Here is a 17,452-nt window from a genome sequence, read left to right as displayed (position 1 = left end):
ACCTGCCTCTGGTGTTCGGGACACGCAGTTGCTATAATCAAGAGAACAAGAAAACTCAAAATAGCAACGAAAGAATTCAGGATCAAGGTATACAAACGTGAGACGAGGCAAGGCATGGACAGGACGCCAGATATCTCAAGTATTCGTGCCTTTCTAGCGTCCTGTCCATGCCTTGCCTCGTCTCAGGTTTGTATACCTTGATCAGGAATTCCTTCGTTGCTATTTTGAGTTGTCTTGTTCTCTTAATTATAGCAAGTGCGTGTCCCGAACACCAGAGGCAGGTGAAACTAATAAGTCGCCATGGAAACTAAAAGCAAGGGTGCACAAAAACAGGAACTAATGGAGTCTTAAAACTAACAGAAAATAACTAAAACATAATCCAGACCGCATCATGAGAGTTCAGGTCATCTTGTTGCTTTGATTAGTGTCAAATATATAAAAACATGAGTTGATACAACATTCAGTCGAATGTAAGACGATCTTGCATTTGTTCCTTAAGATAACTTTAAAAGATGTTGGTTCAATATGTTTGATTCAGTTCCAACAAGTGTAAGTCAAGTTGGCTGGGGTGTATTTATCTAGCCTGTAACTATATCTGAGTATATATTTGCAATTAGGGTTGTACGGTATACCGGTATTAGTATAGTACCGCGATACTAATGAATCATACTCTGAAAAGTACCAGTCCCCGGTCTTTGCCCCGTCATAACATTGAGCAGATGAGCATGTTCGGCAGCGCACAATCACGGAGTACTTACAAGCAGACATAGTGTGTAGACAGAAAAGGGAGAACAGACGCATTTTGGCTTAAAAACTAACAATAAAGGTTAGAAACGCCCACTGGAAGATGTACTTTAAGACACGGCTAGCTCGCTAGCGGATTAAATTCCGGCCCCAGTCGGCAGTATTTTGGCTACTGCTGGATCACTATCTAGAAGTAGCTATTTTGTTCGTCGCCTCCATGGCGACAAATAAAGTAAGTTTCTTACAAATATCATCCCTGCAGGACGAGGAATCGCTTAACATGCTTCACTACACACCAAAGCTTACCAGCATCAAAATCAAAATGTAAACAAACGACATTGGTGGATCCACACCTGACATCCACTGTAATGATACCAAGTACAGGAGCGTATTTAGTGGATACTACTATGATTCCATCCACATTTTTATTTTTTTTATATTATGTTTATAAACTCAGAAAATACTACCCTGGACACATGAGGACTTTGAATATGACCAATGTATGATCCTGTAACGACTTGGTATCGGATTGATATCCAAATTTGTGGTATCATCCAAAACTGATGTAAAGTATCAAACAAGAGAATAATAAATTATTATTACATCTAACAGAAGTGAAGATAGAACATGTTAAAAGAGAACGTGTCCTGACGGGGGGTTGCAGCTTGCTGCGGGGTTTGTTCTCCTGAGATGCAAACGAACTATTACGGACCAGGCGTGAAGGTAGGAACATATGTATTTATCTAGCTACACACCTGGGCAGGGCATAAGGTAAACACATATAAACTATGGCTTAGAACAAACAAGAAACTGTGGGAAGAAATTAACAAGGCATGAATCGAGCAACATGAACTGCAAAATGGTAAATGGGTTGTACTTGTATGACGCTTTTTTACCCCTTTTTAAGGAGCCCAAAGCGCTTTGATGGTATTTCCACATTCACCCATTACAAACTGACGGTGGGAGCTGCCATGCAAGGCGCTCACCAGGACCCATCAGGAGCAAGGGTGAAGTGTCTTGCCCAAAGACGCAACGGACGTGACTAGGATGGTAGAAGGTGGGGATTGGGACGGCGTGGCGCAGTGGGGAGAGTGGCCGTGCGCAACCCGAGCGTCCCTGGTTCAATTCCCACCTAGTACCAACCTCGTCACGTCCGTTGTGTCCTGAGCAAGACACTTCACCCTTGCTCCTGATGGGTGATGGTTGGCGCCTTGCATGGCAGCTCCCTCCATCAGTGTGTGAATGTGTGTGTGAATGGGTAAATGTGGAAGTAGTGTCAAAGCGCTTTGAGTACCTTGAAGGTAGAAAAAGCGCTATACAAGTATAACCCATTTATTGAACCAGTAACCCTCGGATTGCTGGCAGAGGCACTCTACCAACTTTGCCACGCCATCCCATCGCATGGAAACAAGCAATGACGTCAGGCCAACTGACTGGCAAAGACAGGCTTAAATAAGGGTCTCTTGATTAGAGCAGGTGCGTGTCCCGAACACCAGAGACAGGTGAAACTAATAAGTCGGCATGGTAACCAAAACAAACAAGGGTGCACACAAACAGGAACTAATGGAGTCTTAAAACTAACAGAAAATAACAAAAACATAATCCAGACCACAGATCATGACAGAAAGCAAGCACATTTTAACTGTAATATACACGGAAATTAATAATACACGTTCTACCACAGTAATAGAATGATAATGTCAAGCTTTCCCCTGACAGTTTGTCTATGTTTTAGTTTTTTCCTCTGCATTTGTCTGTTTCCTCTGTGTTTAGTATCTCCTGTATTTAGTTCCTGTCTAGTCTACTTATTTTGTCAGCTTCCTGTCTTGTTCCCTGAGTGCTGTGTTCCTCCTCAGCTGCGGCTGATTGGCACCTGGCCACGCCCGTTGCCAATCAGCCTGCTCCTATTTGTACCTGCTTTGTCTTGTGTCAGTTTCTGGACCATTGTATTGTCGTTGCCACATATCACTCTTGTCGTGCTACCTGTCGTGTCGTTTTGTTACAGCTACTACCTGTCATGCTACATTTTGTCCTGGTCGTCGTAGCGGTAAGCCATTTCTGTTAGCATTAGTTATCTCCAGTTTTTCTGTTTGCTCTCCACTAGCTTCCTTGCTAAAGTTCCTTTTTGTTTTCTAGTTTCCAGTGATAGCTCCCTTAGTTTGTTATTCCGCGCATGTGCGTGCTTTTTGTTTGTTCCTGTTAGGTTTTAATTAAATCATGTTTTCATATTTTATGCCTGCCTCCGTCTCTGCATCATGGGGTTCATCACCAACTAACTGTGACAAATAAATGACACAATATGTTACTGCTTATGTCAGCAGCTAAATTAGGGAGCCTTTATTTGTTTACTTATTACTAAAAGACAAGTTGTCTTGTATGTTCACTATTTTCTTTAAGGACAAAGGTGCAATAAGAAACACATATTTAATGTACCCTAAGACTTTTTCTTAAAATAAAGCCAATAATGCAATTTTCGTTGTTGACTTTATTTAGAAAAGTTACGAAAAGTATCGAAATACATTTTGGTAGCGGTAATATTGGTACCGGGACAAACATTAGTCCAAACCATACCAAGCCGTACAATGAGTACATGACAAGTGAAAGAGAAAGTGGTTATCATTCAGCGAGTCATCTTCTCCACACTCCATTGCTTTTGTCTGCGTCTTATTTCGGCTTCTCCCCTTGCATGCCAACGTGCCTCCCGGCTCACTACATGCATTATTTGGCTTGATCAATGTTGTCATCCCTGCAGAGTCTGACTAACGCACGCGGCGAGGGGGAAAGGGGGGTCGCTCAACGTTAGACCGCCACGGAGAGGGCAAGGACAGAAACATACCGTAGCCTCTGCCCGCCTAAACACGACTTTTGTACAACAACTTTATGACTTTGTAACATTTTAACAAGGGCGAAACAGTGCCAGACACAACACCCAAAGAAAGTCTCCTTAAGTGCCATTCAAGCTGCCAAGAAAATGATGTCGGAGTGCGAATATGTCACGGTCCTTTTCTCGCCTGTCTCAAAGTTGTGAGTTCCCCCCCACCCCCCACCGCCTCACACACACACACACACACACACTCACACACACACGGGAGCTGAAACGTGTCATTTTACCCGAGCCAACGAGAGGATCTGGCGGTACGGCAGCCGCCGCCTGCTCTAATTGCTGTTTGCTAAACACCATTTTTCCAATTTGCTCTAATTGGAGCAGCGCCAGATTGAATTAACCTGCGGGCTAGCGGCGCTTCGGGATTCCATTTGTGACGGATCAATCGGCCGGCGTCAATCAATCGCTGGGAGAGGCTCATATTCACAGGAAAAGTAGAGATGAGGAGGATAATATTGACAAATCTGTATGCGGAGTTCAAACCACGTTTTATATGAGTTGGGAAACTATGTTAGATGTAAATATAAACGCTATACAAAGATTTACAAATCCTTTTCAACCCATATTCAATTGAATGCACTACAAAGACAACATATTTGATATTTAAATTCATAAACTTTATATTTTTTGCAAATAATAATTAACTTAGAACTTCATGGCTGCAACACGTGCCAAAGTAGTTGGGAAAGGGCATGTTCACCACTGTGTTACATCACCTTTTCTTTTAACAACACTCAATAAACAATTGGGAACTGAGGAAACTATTTGTTGAAGCTTTGAAAGTGGAATTGTTTCCCATTCTTGTTTTATGTAGAGCTTCAGTCGTTCAACAGTCCGGGGTCTCCGCTGTCGTATTTTACGCTTCATAATGCGCCACACATTTTCGATGGGAGACAGGTCTGGACTGCAGGCGGGCCAGAAAAGTACCCGCACTCTTTTTTTTTATGAAGTCACGCTGTTTTAACAGGTACTGAATGTGGCTTGGCATTGTCTTGCTGAAATAAGCAGGGGCGTCCATGAAAAAGACGCCGCTTAGATGGAGCATATGTTGTTCCAAAACCTGTATGTACCTTTCAGCATTAATGGTGCCTTCACAGATGTGTAAGTTACCCATTCCTTTGGCACTAATGCACCCCATACCATCACAGAGGCTGGCTTTTGAACTTTGCACCTATAATAGTCTGGATGGTTCGCGTTCCTTTTGGTCCAGATTTCCAAAAGGAATTTGAAATGTGGACTCGTCAGACCACAGAACACTTTTCCACATTGCATCAGTCCATCTTAGATGACCTCGGGCCCAGAGAAGCCGGCGGCTTCATAATGTTCATCATAAAATATCATTAAACTCTACAAGTTTATTAATGGTGTTTCCAATGGAAGAAGAATGAACCACAATGTCTTGATTGTATTTATTCGGAAAATCCTGTATCGGGGTTTTCTCATAGAGTCGTGGTCAAAAGTTTACATACACTTGTAAAGAACATAATGTCATGGCTGTCTTGAGTTTCCAATAATTTCTACAAATATTTTTTTTGGGGGGGATAGAGTGATTGGAGCACATACTTTGGTTTTTACTTAAGTTTGGTTCTTTTATGAATTTATTATGGGTCTACTGAAAATGTAACCAAATCTGCTGGGTCAAAAGTATACATACAGCCTTGTTAATATTTGGTTACATGTCCCTTGGCAAGTTTCACTGCAATAAGGCACTTTTGGTAGCCATCCACAAGCTTCTGCTTGAGTTTTTGACCACTTCTCTTGACAAAATCAGTGCAATTCAGCTAAATTTGTCAGGACTTTGGGAAAGGCCATTTTAAAATCTTAATTGTTGCCTGATTTAGCCATTCCTATACCACTTTTGACGTGTGTTTGGGGTCATTGGCCTGTTGGAACACCCAACTGCGACCAAGACCCAACCTTCGGGCGGTCTTGAAGGATTTGGAGGTCATCCTACTTTTTCATTGTCTCATTTATTCTCTGTAAAGCACCAGTTCCATTGGCAGCAAAACAGGCCCAGAGCATAATACTACTACCACCATGCTTGACAGTAGGGATAGTGTTCCTGGGATTAATGGCCTTACCTTTTCTCCTCCAAACATACTGCTGGGTATTGGGGCAACACAGCTTATTTGTTTATTTCATCTGACCACAGAACTTTTCTCCAGAAAGTCTTAACTTTGTCCATGTGATCAGCAGCAAACTTTAGACGAGCCATAAGGTGTCGCTTCTGGAGCAAGGGTTTCCTTCTTGCATGGTAGCCTCTTAGTCCATGGCGATGCAAAACATGCTGGACTGTGGACACTGACACCTGTGTTACAGCAGCTTACAATTCACAGCAGACCTGCTTTTCTGGGTGAAGTGTCTTGCTCAAGGACACAAGGGATGTGACTAAGTTGGTAGAAGCTAAGAATCGAACCGGGAACCCTCAGGTTGCTGGCAGTGCCACTCTCCCAACCACGGCATAATAATCATCATAATCATTTGCCTTGGTGTTCCTTTAACACAGATGCCATAATATAGTAGAGAAGGGATTTATATGTCCTCATTCCTGGGTGGCTCTCACATCAAGGGAAGAGGGGCGGTTAATCATTTTTCCATACAGTCTGCTGAAAATGATGGAAAGCGTCAATTTACATAGCAACTAAAGCTGTGGTCAAATTTGAAATGGTCACAAAACACTTTAAGATATTCCACACTTTACTGCCGTCTGGTGGCTAAAGTGGATAGTGCACCCCCCCCCCCCCCCCCACACACACCTCCCAATTTGTCACGTTTCATGTGTCAGGTAAACCATGATGAATCAAATGATTAAATAACCAACTCAATTATGTGTTTCCTCCTTCCTTCCTCCAGCCTGTGAGCTGATGAACCGCGGCATCCTGGCCCTGGTCAGCTCCATCGGCTGCATGTCGGCGGGGAGCCTCCAGACGCTGGCCGACGCCATGCACATCCCGCACCTCTATATCCAGCGCTCCACGGGGGGCACGCCTCGCTCGGCCTGCCCGCCCACGAGCCGCAGTCACGGGGCCGACGACTACACGCTGATGGTGCGCCCGGCCGTTCATCTCAACGAGGTCATCATGCAGGTGGTGTCCGAGTATAGCTGGCAGAAGTTTGTGCTCTTCTACGACTCAGATTTTGGTAAGAAAACTACACTCAAATGATAATAACTATGTTAAACTTTATTACATTACAATAGCACATACAAAATATGCATCACAAATCTCATACAGACATCATACATGAGAAAGTTTAGTAAGTATGAATAGTTTTAGTTGTATTGTAAATCTTAGAAATGTAACTTCGAGTGATGAATGAAGAATCTGGAGTAGAACGACATTGTATTCCGTGCCGTAGTCCAGGGGTGTCAAACTCAAATACAGAGTGGGCCAAAATTTAAAACTGAACGAAGCCACGGGCCGAGGTTGAACAAATTAATCCTTTAATAGGGACACAATCAAGTGTTGCATTGAATATTGACCAAGCAAGGCTTATATAACTTTATAGTGACGTGCAAAATTGAGTTTTAAATAATAATAATTAAAAAATATCAATGGCATATCAAATAAAATAAAAATACAAATTGAATGCCTCTTTTCGGCGGCCGGTTTGGTGGTAAGCGGGGGAGTATATTGTAGCGTTCTGGAAGAGTTAGTGATAAGAGGGGGTCTGGGTATTTGTTCGGTTGTGTTTATGTTGTGTTACGGTGCGGATGTTCTCCCGAAATGTGTTTGTCATTTTTGTTTGCTGTGGGTTCACTATGTGCCGTATATTTGTAACAGTGTTAGTTGTTTATACGGCCACCCTCAGTGTGACCTGTATGCCTGTTGACCAAGTATGCTTTGCATACACTTGTGTGTGTGTGTATGAGCCGCATATATTATGTGAGTGGGCCGGCACGCTGTTTGTATGGAGAAAAAGCTGACGTGGCGACATGTAGAGAACGCCAAAGGCAGTGCTTTTACGGCCCGCTCCCAATATTATTGTCCGGGTGGAAATCGGGAGAAATTCGGGAGGGGCACTGAACTTCGGGAGTCTCCCGGGAAAATCGGGAGGGTTGACGAATATGAGTATTAGTGGTGAATGCGGTGTTACAGCGGCGGGCTAGCTCTAATGTTAATTTGATATTGCCTCAAGGGCCAAATGAAATTACACGGCGGGCCAAATGCGGGCCAGAGTTTGACACCAATGACGTAATGGATAATTAGAAGACGTAACAGCACTTGTACTTCTGGTTCAAAGCTTTAAACAGCAGAAAACACTGTGTAGACATTCAACCCAGCAGCACCTTTGGTGGGCAAACTTGTCCAAATGATTCCACCATAGCACAAACAATAACTTAGAGACTTAGACTTAGACAAGTCAAAGTCTCTAAATAATAATAATAATAATAATAATAATAATAACATGCATTATCAGTGTATTTGCATATTTTTTCAGAAATTGTTTTGCATTATGGCCATCAGCTAAAAAAAATCCATAAATTAGCCACACGGTTTTGCAAGCCGCAAGGTTCAAAGCGTAGGAAAAAAAGTAGTGGCTTGTAGTCCGGAATTTACAGTAAAGAGAGTGGCGAACAGCAACATGAATATTGTCCTACTATAATACCACTTGTATTCTTTTTTAGACTGTTTCTTTCAGTCCTGTCTTTTATTCAGGTGAATATTGTACAATTTATTGGATTAGCACTTTAATCAAGTTCAGCAGCACAACATAAGGCACACTAAAAAAAACAGCAAACGCATGCGGTTGAAACCCAACTTCTTGACAACATTGCCCTGTCTTCCTTGTTAATGATAAGGCTTATTTATTAGTAGGAGCTTTCTAGATGTGCAAAGCCGTCTGAGTCACTGATATGAGCCTTACGGGCTGATACGGGATGAGGTGAAATGGATGAAAGTCATCCCCGGGGGAATCAAACTTATCAATACCAACTGTATCTTTGCAAGGAAGGATTTAACCATATAGCCATTAGTGAGTTCATGGCTATCTGGTTACATCAATAAAATTCCCACACTGTGTCTGCCAGGCAGGTCTTTTGACTTGTTAGTCAGTCTGCTTTGTTTGCAGTCTCATTTTTACCCTCACACCTTCTCCCTTTGCAGTCCATTAATTCTAACTTTAGTCAGCTAACATTCCGTGATGCTTTTTATAAGACACCGCTCCACCACTCTGCAGGGTTATTGTTTTTGCAGTTGTACCCGGTCGAGTCCCCCATACTAACAGCTTGGTGTAGGCAACAGACCACAGAACACTTTTCCACTTTGCATCATTCCATCTCAGATGATCTCGGGCCCAGAGAAGCCGGCGGCGTTTCCGGATGTTGTTGATAAATGGCTTTTGCTTTGCATAGTAGAGCTTTAACTTGCACTTACAGATGTAGCGACAAACTGTATTTAGTGACAGTGGTTTTCTGAAGTGTTCCTGAGCCCATGTGGTGATATCCTTTAGAGTTTGATGTCGGTTTTTGATACAGTGCTGTCTGAGGGAACGAAGGTCACGGTCATCCATAGTTGGTTTCTGGCCATGCCGCTTACGTGGAGTGATTGCTCCAGGTTGTCTGAACCTTTTGATGATATTATGGACTGTTGATGTTGAAATCCCTATATTTTTTGAGAAACGTTCTTAAACTGTTTGACTATTTGTTGACGCAGTTGTGGACAAAGGGGTGTACCTCGCCCCATCCTTTCTTGTGAATAACTGAGCATTTTTTGGGAAGCTGTTTTATACCCAATCATGGCACCCACCTGTTCCCAATTGGCCTGCACACCTGTGGGATGTTCCAAATAAGTGTTTGATGAGCATTCCTCAACTTTATCGGTATTTATTGCCACCTTTCCTAACTTCTTTTTCATGTGTTGCTGGCATCAAATTCTAAAGTTAATGATTATTTGCAAAAAAATTTTTTTTATCAATTTGAACATCAAATATGTTGTCTTTGTAGCATATTCAACTGAATATGGGTTGAAAATGATTTGCAAATCATTGTATTCTGTTTATATTTACATCTAACACAATTTCCCAACTTATATGGAAACGGGGTTTGTACAAAAGACAATTACCGTATTTTCCGCACGGTAAGGCGAACCGGATTATAAGGCGCACCTTCAATGAATGGATCTTTTTAAAACTTTGTTCATATATAAGGCGCCCCGCATTATAAGGCTCTTAGAATGGACGCAGTAGAGCACGGGTGTCAAACTCTGGCCCGTGGGCCAAATTTGGCCCGCCATGTAATTTATTTTGGCCCTTGAGACAATATTAAATTAACAATAGAGCTGGCCCGCCGGTATTATACAGCTGCGGTGCATTCACCGCTAATTCTAATACTTGCCAACCCTCACGATTTTCCCAGGAGACTCCCGAATTTCAGTGCCCCCCCCCAAAAATAAATCTACCGGGGCAACCATTCTGTGAATTTCTCCCGATTTCCACTCAGACAACAATATCGGCGGCGTGCCTTAAAGGTACTGCTTTTAGCGTCCTTTACAACCTGTCGTCATGTCCGCTTTTCCGCCATACAATCAGCGTGCCGGCCCAGTCACGTAATATATGTGAATTCTACACACACACAAGTAAATGCAAGGCATACCTGGTCAACAGCCATACAGGTCAGACTGAGGGTGGCCGTATACACAACTTTAACACTGTTACAAATATGCACCACACTGTGAACCCACACCAAACAAGAAAAAAACAGAATGGAATTTCAGATTTTACTGAATGAGACACCCAGAATGTACATGAAAATAAAGAATGTGGGGTTTACTATATTAACTATGAACGATAAAACACTGAATATTGACAACACTTGAAGCTGCTTAGGCCCGATGATCTGGAATGAGATTGATAGCTCTATAAAAGAATCACTGTAGCAGTCTCGTACCTGCGTCTTCTGGATCAGTGACTTCCGCACACTTCACTCAGGGGTATTTACAACTTTTAATATTTACACAACAATCAATTAGGCTTTGCAGCCCCTCTTGCAAGTCCCTTTTCGAGTCCTTCTGGGTTCTGGCTTTTCAGCACGCTCCCCTCAGTGTCGTCCGTCCTCCCGATCACGGTCTCCCGCGCTGCTAATAAAGGAACAGGTGATTAGATAACTCGTTCCAGCTGAGATTATCCACTCACCTGTCAGCTGCTTCATGACCGATTTCTGGACACACCCCGTCCGCAGGGAACGCGCTGACCACGCCCCCTGCCACATGCCTCCACCGCCGGACTCAGGCCGGGCACCCGTCCGGCCGCATCCACTCCCCCCCCTCCCCTGGGCGAGAGAGGAAGTCGGCCACGGCCATCTACGCGCCCAGCTTGTGGACCACCCGGAAATTGTAGGGTTGTAAAGCCAGGTACCACCGGGTGATCCAGACATTGGCGTCCTTCATGCGGTGGAGCCATTGTAGCGGTTTGTGGTCTGAGTAGAGACTGAAGGTGTGCCCAGCAGGTAGTAGCGGAGGGCTCCCACCGCCCACCGGATGGCGAGGCACTCCCTCTCCACTGTGCTGTACCTCGCCTCCCGGTCCGACAGCTTTCGGCTGATGTAGAGTACGGGGCGGTCGACGCCCTCCACCCGCTGGGACAGCACTGCCCCCAGTCCCCGGCTCGACGCGTCCGCCTGCAGACAAAAAGGGATGTCAAATTTTGGCATGTGCAGTACCGGTTTCTCACAGAGTGCTGTTTTTACCTTCTCAAACGCCCGCTGGCACTGCTCCGTCCACTGGACCAGTTCTGGAGTACCCTTTCGGGTGAGGTCAGTCAGTGGGGTGGTCCAGTCCGCAAATTGGGGAATGAACCGGCGGTAATAGCCTGCCAACCCCAAAAACTGCCTCACCTCCTTTTTTGTCTTGGGAGGTGGACAGGCCGCAATAGCCGCCGTTTTGTCCACTTGGGGCCGCACCTGCCCCCCCCCCAAGTGGTACCCCAGATACTGCACCTCCCTCCGGCCAACAGCGCACTTCGCCGGGTTGGCGGTGAGCCCCGCCCGCCTCAGGGACTCGAGCACCGCCCCCACCCACCGCATGTGCTGTTCCCAGCTGCTACTCTGGATGATTACGTCATCCAGGTAGGCAGCCGCGTATGCCGCATGGGGTCGCAACACCCGGTCCATGAGGCGCTGGAACGTGGCCGGCGCACCTAACAAGCCAAACGGAAGTGTCACAAATTGGTACAAACCTTCCGGAGTGGCAAAGGCCGTATTTTCTCGGGACTCTGGAGAAAAGGGAATCTGCCAGTAGCCCTTCGTCAAATCCAGTGTCGTAAAAAAACGAGCCGTGCCCAGCCGATCTAGGAGCTCGTTGACCCGAGGCATTGGGTACGCGTCAAAACGTGAAATGTTATTCACCCTGCGGTAATCCACACAGAACCGCACAGTTCCATCCTTCTTCCCCACTAAGACAATGGAACTGCACCATGCGCTGTGGGATTCTTCTATCACCCCCAACTCAAGCATAGTTTTTAATTCTTCCCGAACCACTTTACGTTTGTGTTCTGGCCGCCGATATGGCCGAGACCGCACCGTAACCCCCGGGCTGGTCTCTATGTGATGTCGGACAAGATCCGTGCGCCCGGGCCGAGAGGAGAACACATCTGAGTAGCGCCGCTGTAATTCAGCCACCTCCGCTCTCTGCGGCAATGTGAGCTGGTCATCACAGAGAAGCTGAGGGGTTGGGCCGGAGCGCGGGCTCTCTGGCCCCAACTCCTCCTCCCCCCCCCCACTACTGTTACCATGGCAACAGGCTCGGCCTCTTTCCATGCCTTCAGCAGGTTCAAATGGTATATTTGGGTGTCTCCGCGTCGGTCCGAGCGCCGGACCTCATAATCGACATCCCCCACTTGCTGTGTGACCTCAAAGGGTCCTTGCCACTTTGCAAGTAATTTGGAGCTTGACGTTGGAAGCAACACAAGCACTTTTTCTCCCGGTGAAAATTTATGCAGTTGGGCTCGCTTATTATACGTGCGCTGTTGACGCTCTTGGGCAAGGCACAAATTCTCACGTGACAAGTGCCCCACCTTGTGGAGTTTTGCCCGCATGTCCAAGACGTATTGAATCTCATTTTTGCTGGAGCTTGGACCGTCCTCCCAGCTTTCCTTAATGACGTTCAATACTCCGCGGGGCCTTCGGCCGTACAGCAACTCGAACGGTGCAAAACCGAGGGAGTCCTGAGGTACCTCCTGCATCGCAAACATTAGTGGGTCCAACCATTTATCCCAATTTTGTTTGTCCTCGTGCATAAATTTACGGATCATGGATTTAAGCGTTTTATTAAATCTCTCCACCAGCCCGTCCGTTTGTGGATGGTATACGCCGGTGCGGATGGACTTAATCCCCAGTAACCCGTAAAGTTCCTTTATCGTGCGTGACATAAAGGACGTGCCCTGGTCCGTCAAAATCTCTTTCGGGATTCCGACGCGGGAAATGACCGTGAAGAGTGCTTGCGCCACACTCTTGGCAGAGATGGAGTGCAGCGGCACTGCTTCAGGATACCGTGTTGCGTAATCCACCAGAACTAACACAAAACGGTATCCCCGTGTGCTCGGGTTAAATGGTCCGATGAGGTCCATCCCAATTCTTTCGAACGGGACCTCCATGAGTGGTAATGGGCGTAAAGGCGCCTTTGGAATGGCCGCGGGGTTCACCCGCTGGCAACCCGGGCAGGCCGCGCACCATCGGCGTATGTCTGCCCGGAGGCCCGGTCAATAGAATCGGACCATGACCCGATTAAGTGTTTTATCATATCCTAAATGGCCAGCCATGGGATTGAAGTGTGCCGCCTGGAAAACCATTTCCCGGCGGCATTTCGGCACCAACAATTGGGTGTATTCTTCCCCGGTTTGCGTGTCACGGCCCACTCGATACAGTCTGTCTCTAATAATGGAAAAATGGGGGAATACCCGCGCTTTCCCCGGGCGCACCAGCTGACCGTCCACAAAATCGACCTGATCCCAGGCCTCGCGCAAGGTTTCATCACGGGCCTGCTCGAGGAGAAAATCCTCCGTAGGTTGCCATCGGAGGGCCGGGGGGGGCCTCCCGCGAAGCCCCCACCGGTTCCCGCTCGGCATTCCCGGATGAAACTGCGTCGCCGCTGAAAACGGCGCGGATACTCCCCTTGCATACTGTCTGTGAACGCACCCCTCCACATCGTGTCACTAAATGATTAAATTCCGGCCAATTCGTTCCTAAAATTATAGGGTGCGTAAGTTGCGCGCTTACGGCAACCTTAACTCTATGCTTTTGGGTTTGATATAAACTTTCCACTGTTACCATCGGATACTCGTGTATATCCCCATGCACACACCGTATTTTTATCCGTGTTGTCTGCCCTAAAGCCCCGGGTCAAACCAGGTTTGGGTGGATCATGGACTGCCTGCAACCCGAATCCACCATCGCCCGGTATGTACTCCCCTGTATCCTTACCGGTATGCAGTACGTCTCTCCCATATCGGGGGCGGGTGCTGGAGGTCCGACAACCCGCAACACCTGCCCCACCTCCATCACGGCGCACTCCCGGCGCAGGTGCCACGGCTGTCCGCACCCCCAGCACGCCGGCCCTGGCGTTTGAGGTGCACTCCGCGACGGAAGCCCCCCTTCAACACCGCCGGGACCCTGGAACACACAAGAGTACATATTATTATTTTTATTATTATTTCTCTGTGAGTCCCCCGATGATGTATATGTCTGTGTATGTGTGTGTGTGTTGTGTTGCTGGATGTCTGTGTGGGAAACCTGCTCGCTGGCCCCCTGTAGTCCGGCCAGGGCCCTCCCCGTCTCTCCTGACTTGCTCCCCCCCACCGTGGGGCGAGTTGTCGTCGATGTTTCGGTGGGGTTTTCCTGGCGGTTGTCGGCGTTGCCTCCCGGTGCACCGCCAGGTGCTCCGCCAGGTGCTCCGCCAGGTGCTCCGCCAGGTGCTCCTCCGCCGGCCTCACCGCGGTTTGGACATCCGGCGGACTGTGGTACCTGACCCACACGGATGTTCTCGCTGGGATGCCGTCCAGGAACTGCTCCAGTTCCACTGCTTCCAGCATCTTGGGGTCTTGGCCGTTGGGCTGGAGCCATCTGGTTGCGGCATCCCTGAGCCGGTGACAGAAGATGAAGGGCCGGCCCTCCGACGCCAGCTTCATGGCCCGGAATTGCCGGCGATGATCCTCGGGGCTGCTGCCTACCCGGTCGAGGATGGCGTGCCGCTGATTGGTGTATTGCGTGCGGGCCGACGCTGGGAGACTCAACGCCGCCCGCTGCGCCTCCCCCTCCAGAAGCAGCAGCAGCCTCGCTCCCCATTCTTCCTCCGGCCATTTGCACGCTGCCGCCGTCGTCTCGAACACCTCCAGGAATGTTTGCGGGTCTTCCCCTTCCACCATCCGCTTCATGGATGTCGAGCCTCCTGCTGCGTCCGCCCGGCCCATCAACACTTGCAGCACCTTGGTCTGGTGCCGGCTTGCCGCAGAGACCTCTGCCAGGACTTGACCTAACGCCTCCAGGGGGGTTGGTGTCGACATCTTTTCCTTGTTTCTTTGACGTTGGGTGCCACTGTAGCAGTCGTACCTGCGTCTTCTGGATCAGTGACTTCCGCACACTTCACTCAGGGGTATTTACAACTTTTAATATTTACACAACAATCAATTAGGCTTTGCAGCCCCTCTTGCAAGTCCCTTTTCGAGTCCTTCTGGGTTCTGGCTTTTCAGCACGCTCCCCTCACTGTCTTCCGTCCTCCGGATCACGGTCTCCCGCGCTGCTAATAAAGGAACAGGTGATTAGATAACTCGTTCCAGCTGAGATTATCCACTCACCTGTCAGCTGCTTCATGAACGATTTCTGCACACACCCCGTCCGCAGGGAACGCGCTGACCACGCCCCCTGCCACAATCACTTTTTTTATTTTTATTTTAAAAGTGTTTTAAGGTAAATTTTTTCTACTTTATTTTTAGTACATTCAGCACACCCCTTATGGTTGAGGAATTCACATTAGTCGCCTAATTTTGGTCTTGACCTCTGTATGTAGGATGAGATTATCGCAGATGTTCAAGATGCAACCTTTTAATTACATTTGATTAATAGGATATTGAGACTGATTTGGTGTGTTTAGAGATTCCTTTTTTTTTATTTATAAATGAAATTGTAAATGGGTGTTTGGTGGGTAGATTTTGAAATGTAGTACTTTATTTTGTACATTATATGATGATGTATATTCTAACTGTGGGTCCCTGTCCATAAGATGTGTGCTTCTAGTGATGACCTTTTTGCAGAACTGACTCTGATATTAACAAAATAAACAATAATGAAATACAAAACTACGCCTGTCTGTAAATAAATAAATGGCCTATTTTTTTGTAACTCATCCCGCGGGCCGGTAAAACTTTTTCGGGGGCCTGATCCGGTCCGCGGGCCGTACGTTTGACATCCCTGGGCTAGAGTATACAAATGGGTTTTAAGATGGGACTTAGATTCTTCTACTGGACCATGTGGCCACCAATGCGACTGGCTTAGATCCTGATGAGGCGTTGCTATTTGACAACCTAGGAGCGCGTCTTCATCCGTTTGTGAATGTTGTCAAAACTATTGCACGATATCCCCCCGTCATCTGCATCCTGGTGTGGAGGTAATTTAGCCATGCGTCATACAGGGACAGAAGACTGATGCATTAATCCTAATGGTCTCAACCTCAAAACTATGTTTTTCTTTTGAAAGAAGCGAGGCGTTTTTCTTCCTCTCTCTCCGATGGAAAACGCCAGCTGTGACGACATCCATCAGTTGCGGCAGACGAGCTTCGTTCCATAAAGAGCCGTGTGGTAGTTCCCTGCCTTTGGTGATTCACTCCCGGATGACTTCTCGTCTCCGCCTTAATGAGCCTTTTCGTTGTAGTCGAGTAAATAAAACGCAACGTGCGCTCGTCATCGATCTCCAATGGGAACGCTGCGAGGGTGGGATTTGTTTTTCAAACACATCCCCAGTAACTCCGACGTGCATTAAAGCAGTTTATCAGCATGTTAAATATTTCATAGGGAAAGCGTCTTCTAATGACTGAGCTGCAGGAAGCTGTTTATATACTGGATTAATATTGAATGTGGTGGAGCCGCTCGACCACCAAGGTTAAATCACCCACATAAACTAAATATTAGTCATGGACTGCTGCAATGTAGGTCAGTGTGGGAGGCCGTGTAATGGTTCTGAATCACAACAGGGCTGGAGATTGTACATTTAATGTTTCACATGACACGTGAACTTTACGAAATGTTTGTATCGAACAAATGTCACTGAATTTTTACCATAGAAGCAAACCCAAAAGCAACTCGAAGCTTGTCTTCTTGTCACCCACCAACATACATCAATGACCTAGAGATAATGTCAAACCCACTCAGGAATGTTCACTAGTCATGTTGGAGTTTTGTCTTTGCATCTGAACCATCCTGGCAAACTTTGGTCAGGACAACTGCCAGGAAATGAACCTCATACTCTCAAGAAAACGTATTACTGATATTAATATGGTAATGTTAACAAACTAAACCAGGACTGCAACCAACACAGAACACCTTAACCACAACGTATCAGTGTTACACCCCAAAATAGTCATAAAGTCCACCAACAAACCCAAGTGAGTACTGGAGTCAACACAAGTTTCTTACCCAATTATAGAAAACCCAAAACCAGTGAAGTTGGCACGTTGTGCAAATCGTAAAATAAAAAAACAGAATACAATGATTTCCAAACCTATACTCCATTGAATAGACTGCAAAGATAATTAACGTTCAAACTGGAAAACTTTGTTATTTTTGGAAAAAAATAATTGCTTACATGGAATTTGATGCCTGCAACATTTTTTAAAAAAGCTG

At 46.5% G+C, this 17,452-nt stretch overlaps 1 protein-coding gene across 3 annotated transcripts in view; it reads left to right on the top strand.

Annotated features, from left to right (window-relative positions):
- Nucleotides 1-17,452, top strand: part of grid2 (glutamate receptor, ionotropic, delta 2) — a 1,199,099-nt gene that overhangs the window by 654,198 nt on the left and 527,449 nt on the right. For all 3 annotated transcript variants that reach the window (XM_061901055.1, XM_061901073.1, XM_061901064.1), the window contains exon 3: nt 6,482-6,769. In XM_061901055.1, coding sequence (XP_061757039.1) covers nt 6,482-6,769 — 288 coding nt within the window. The remainder of the gene's footprint in view (nt 1-6,481; nt 6,770-17,452) is intronic.

Source organism: Nerophis ophidion, linkage group LG01 (genome assembly GCF_033978795.1).
Source record: "Nerophis ophidion isolate RoL-2023_Sa linkage group LG01, RoL_Noph_v1.0, whole genome shotgun sequence".
Taxonomy (NCBI): domain Eukaryota; kingdom Metazoa; phylum Chordata; class Actinopteri; order Syngnathiformes; family Syngnathidae; genus Nerophis; species Nerophis ophidion.
The sequence above is the reverse complement of the archived record's forward strand: the minus strand, read 5'-3'. Positions and strand labels throughout refer to the sequence as shown.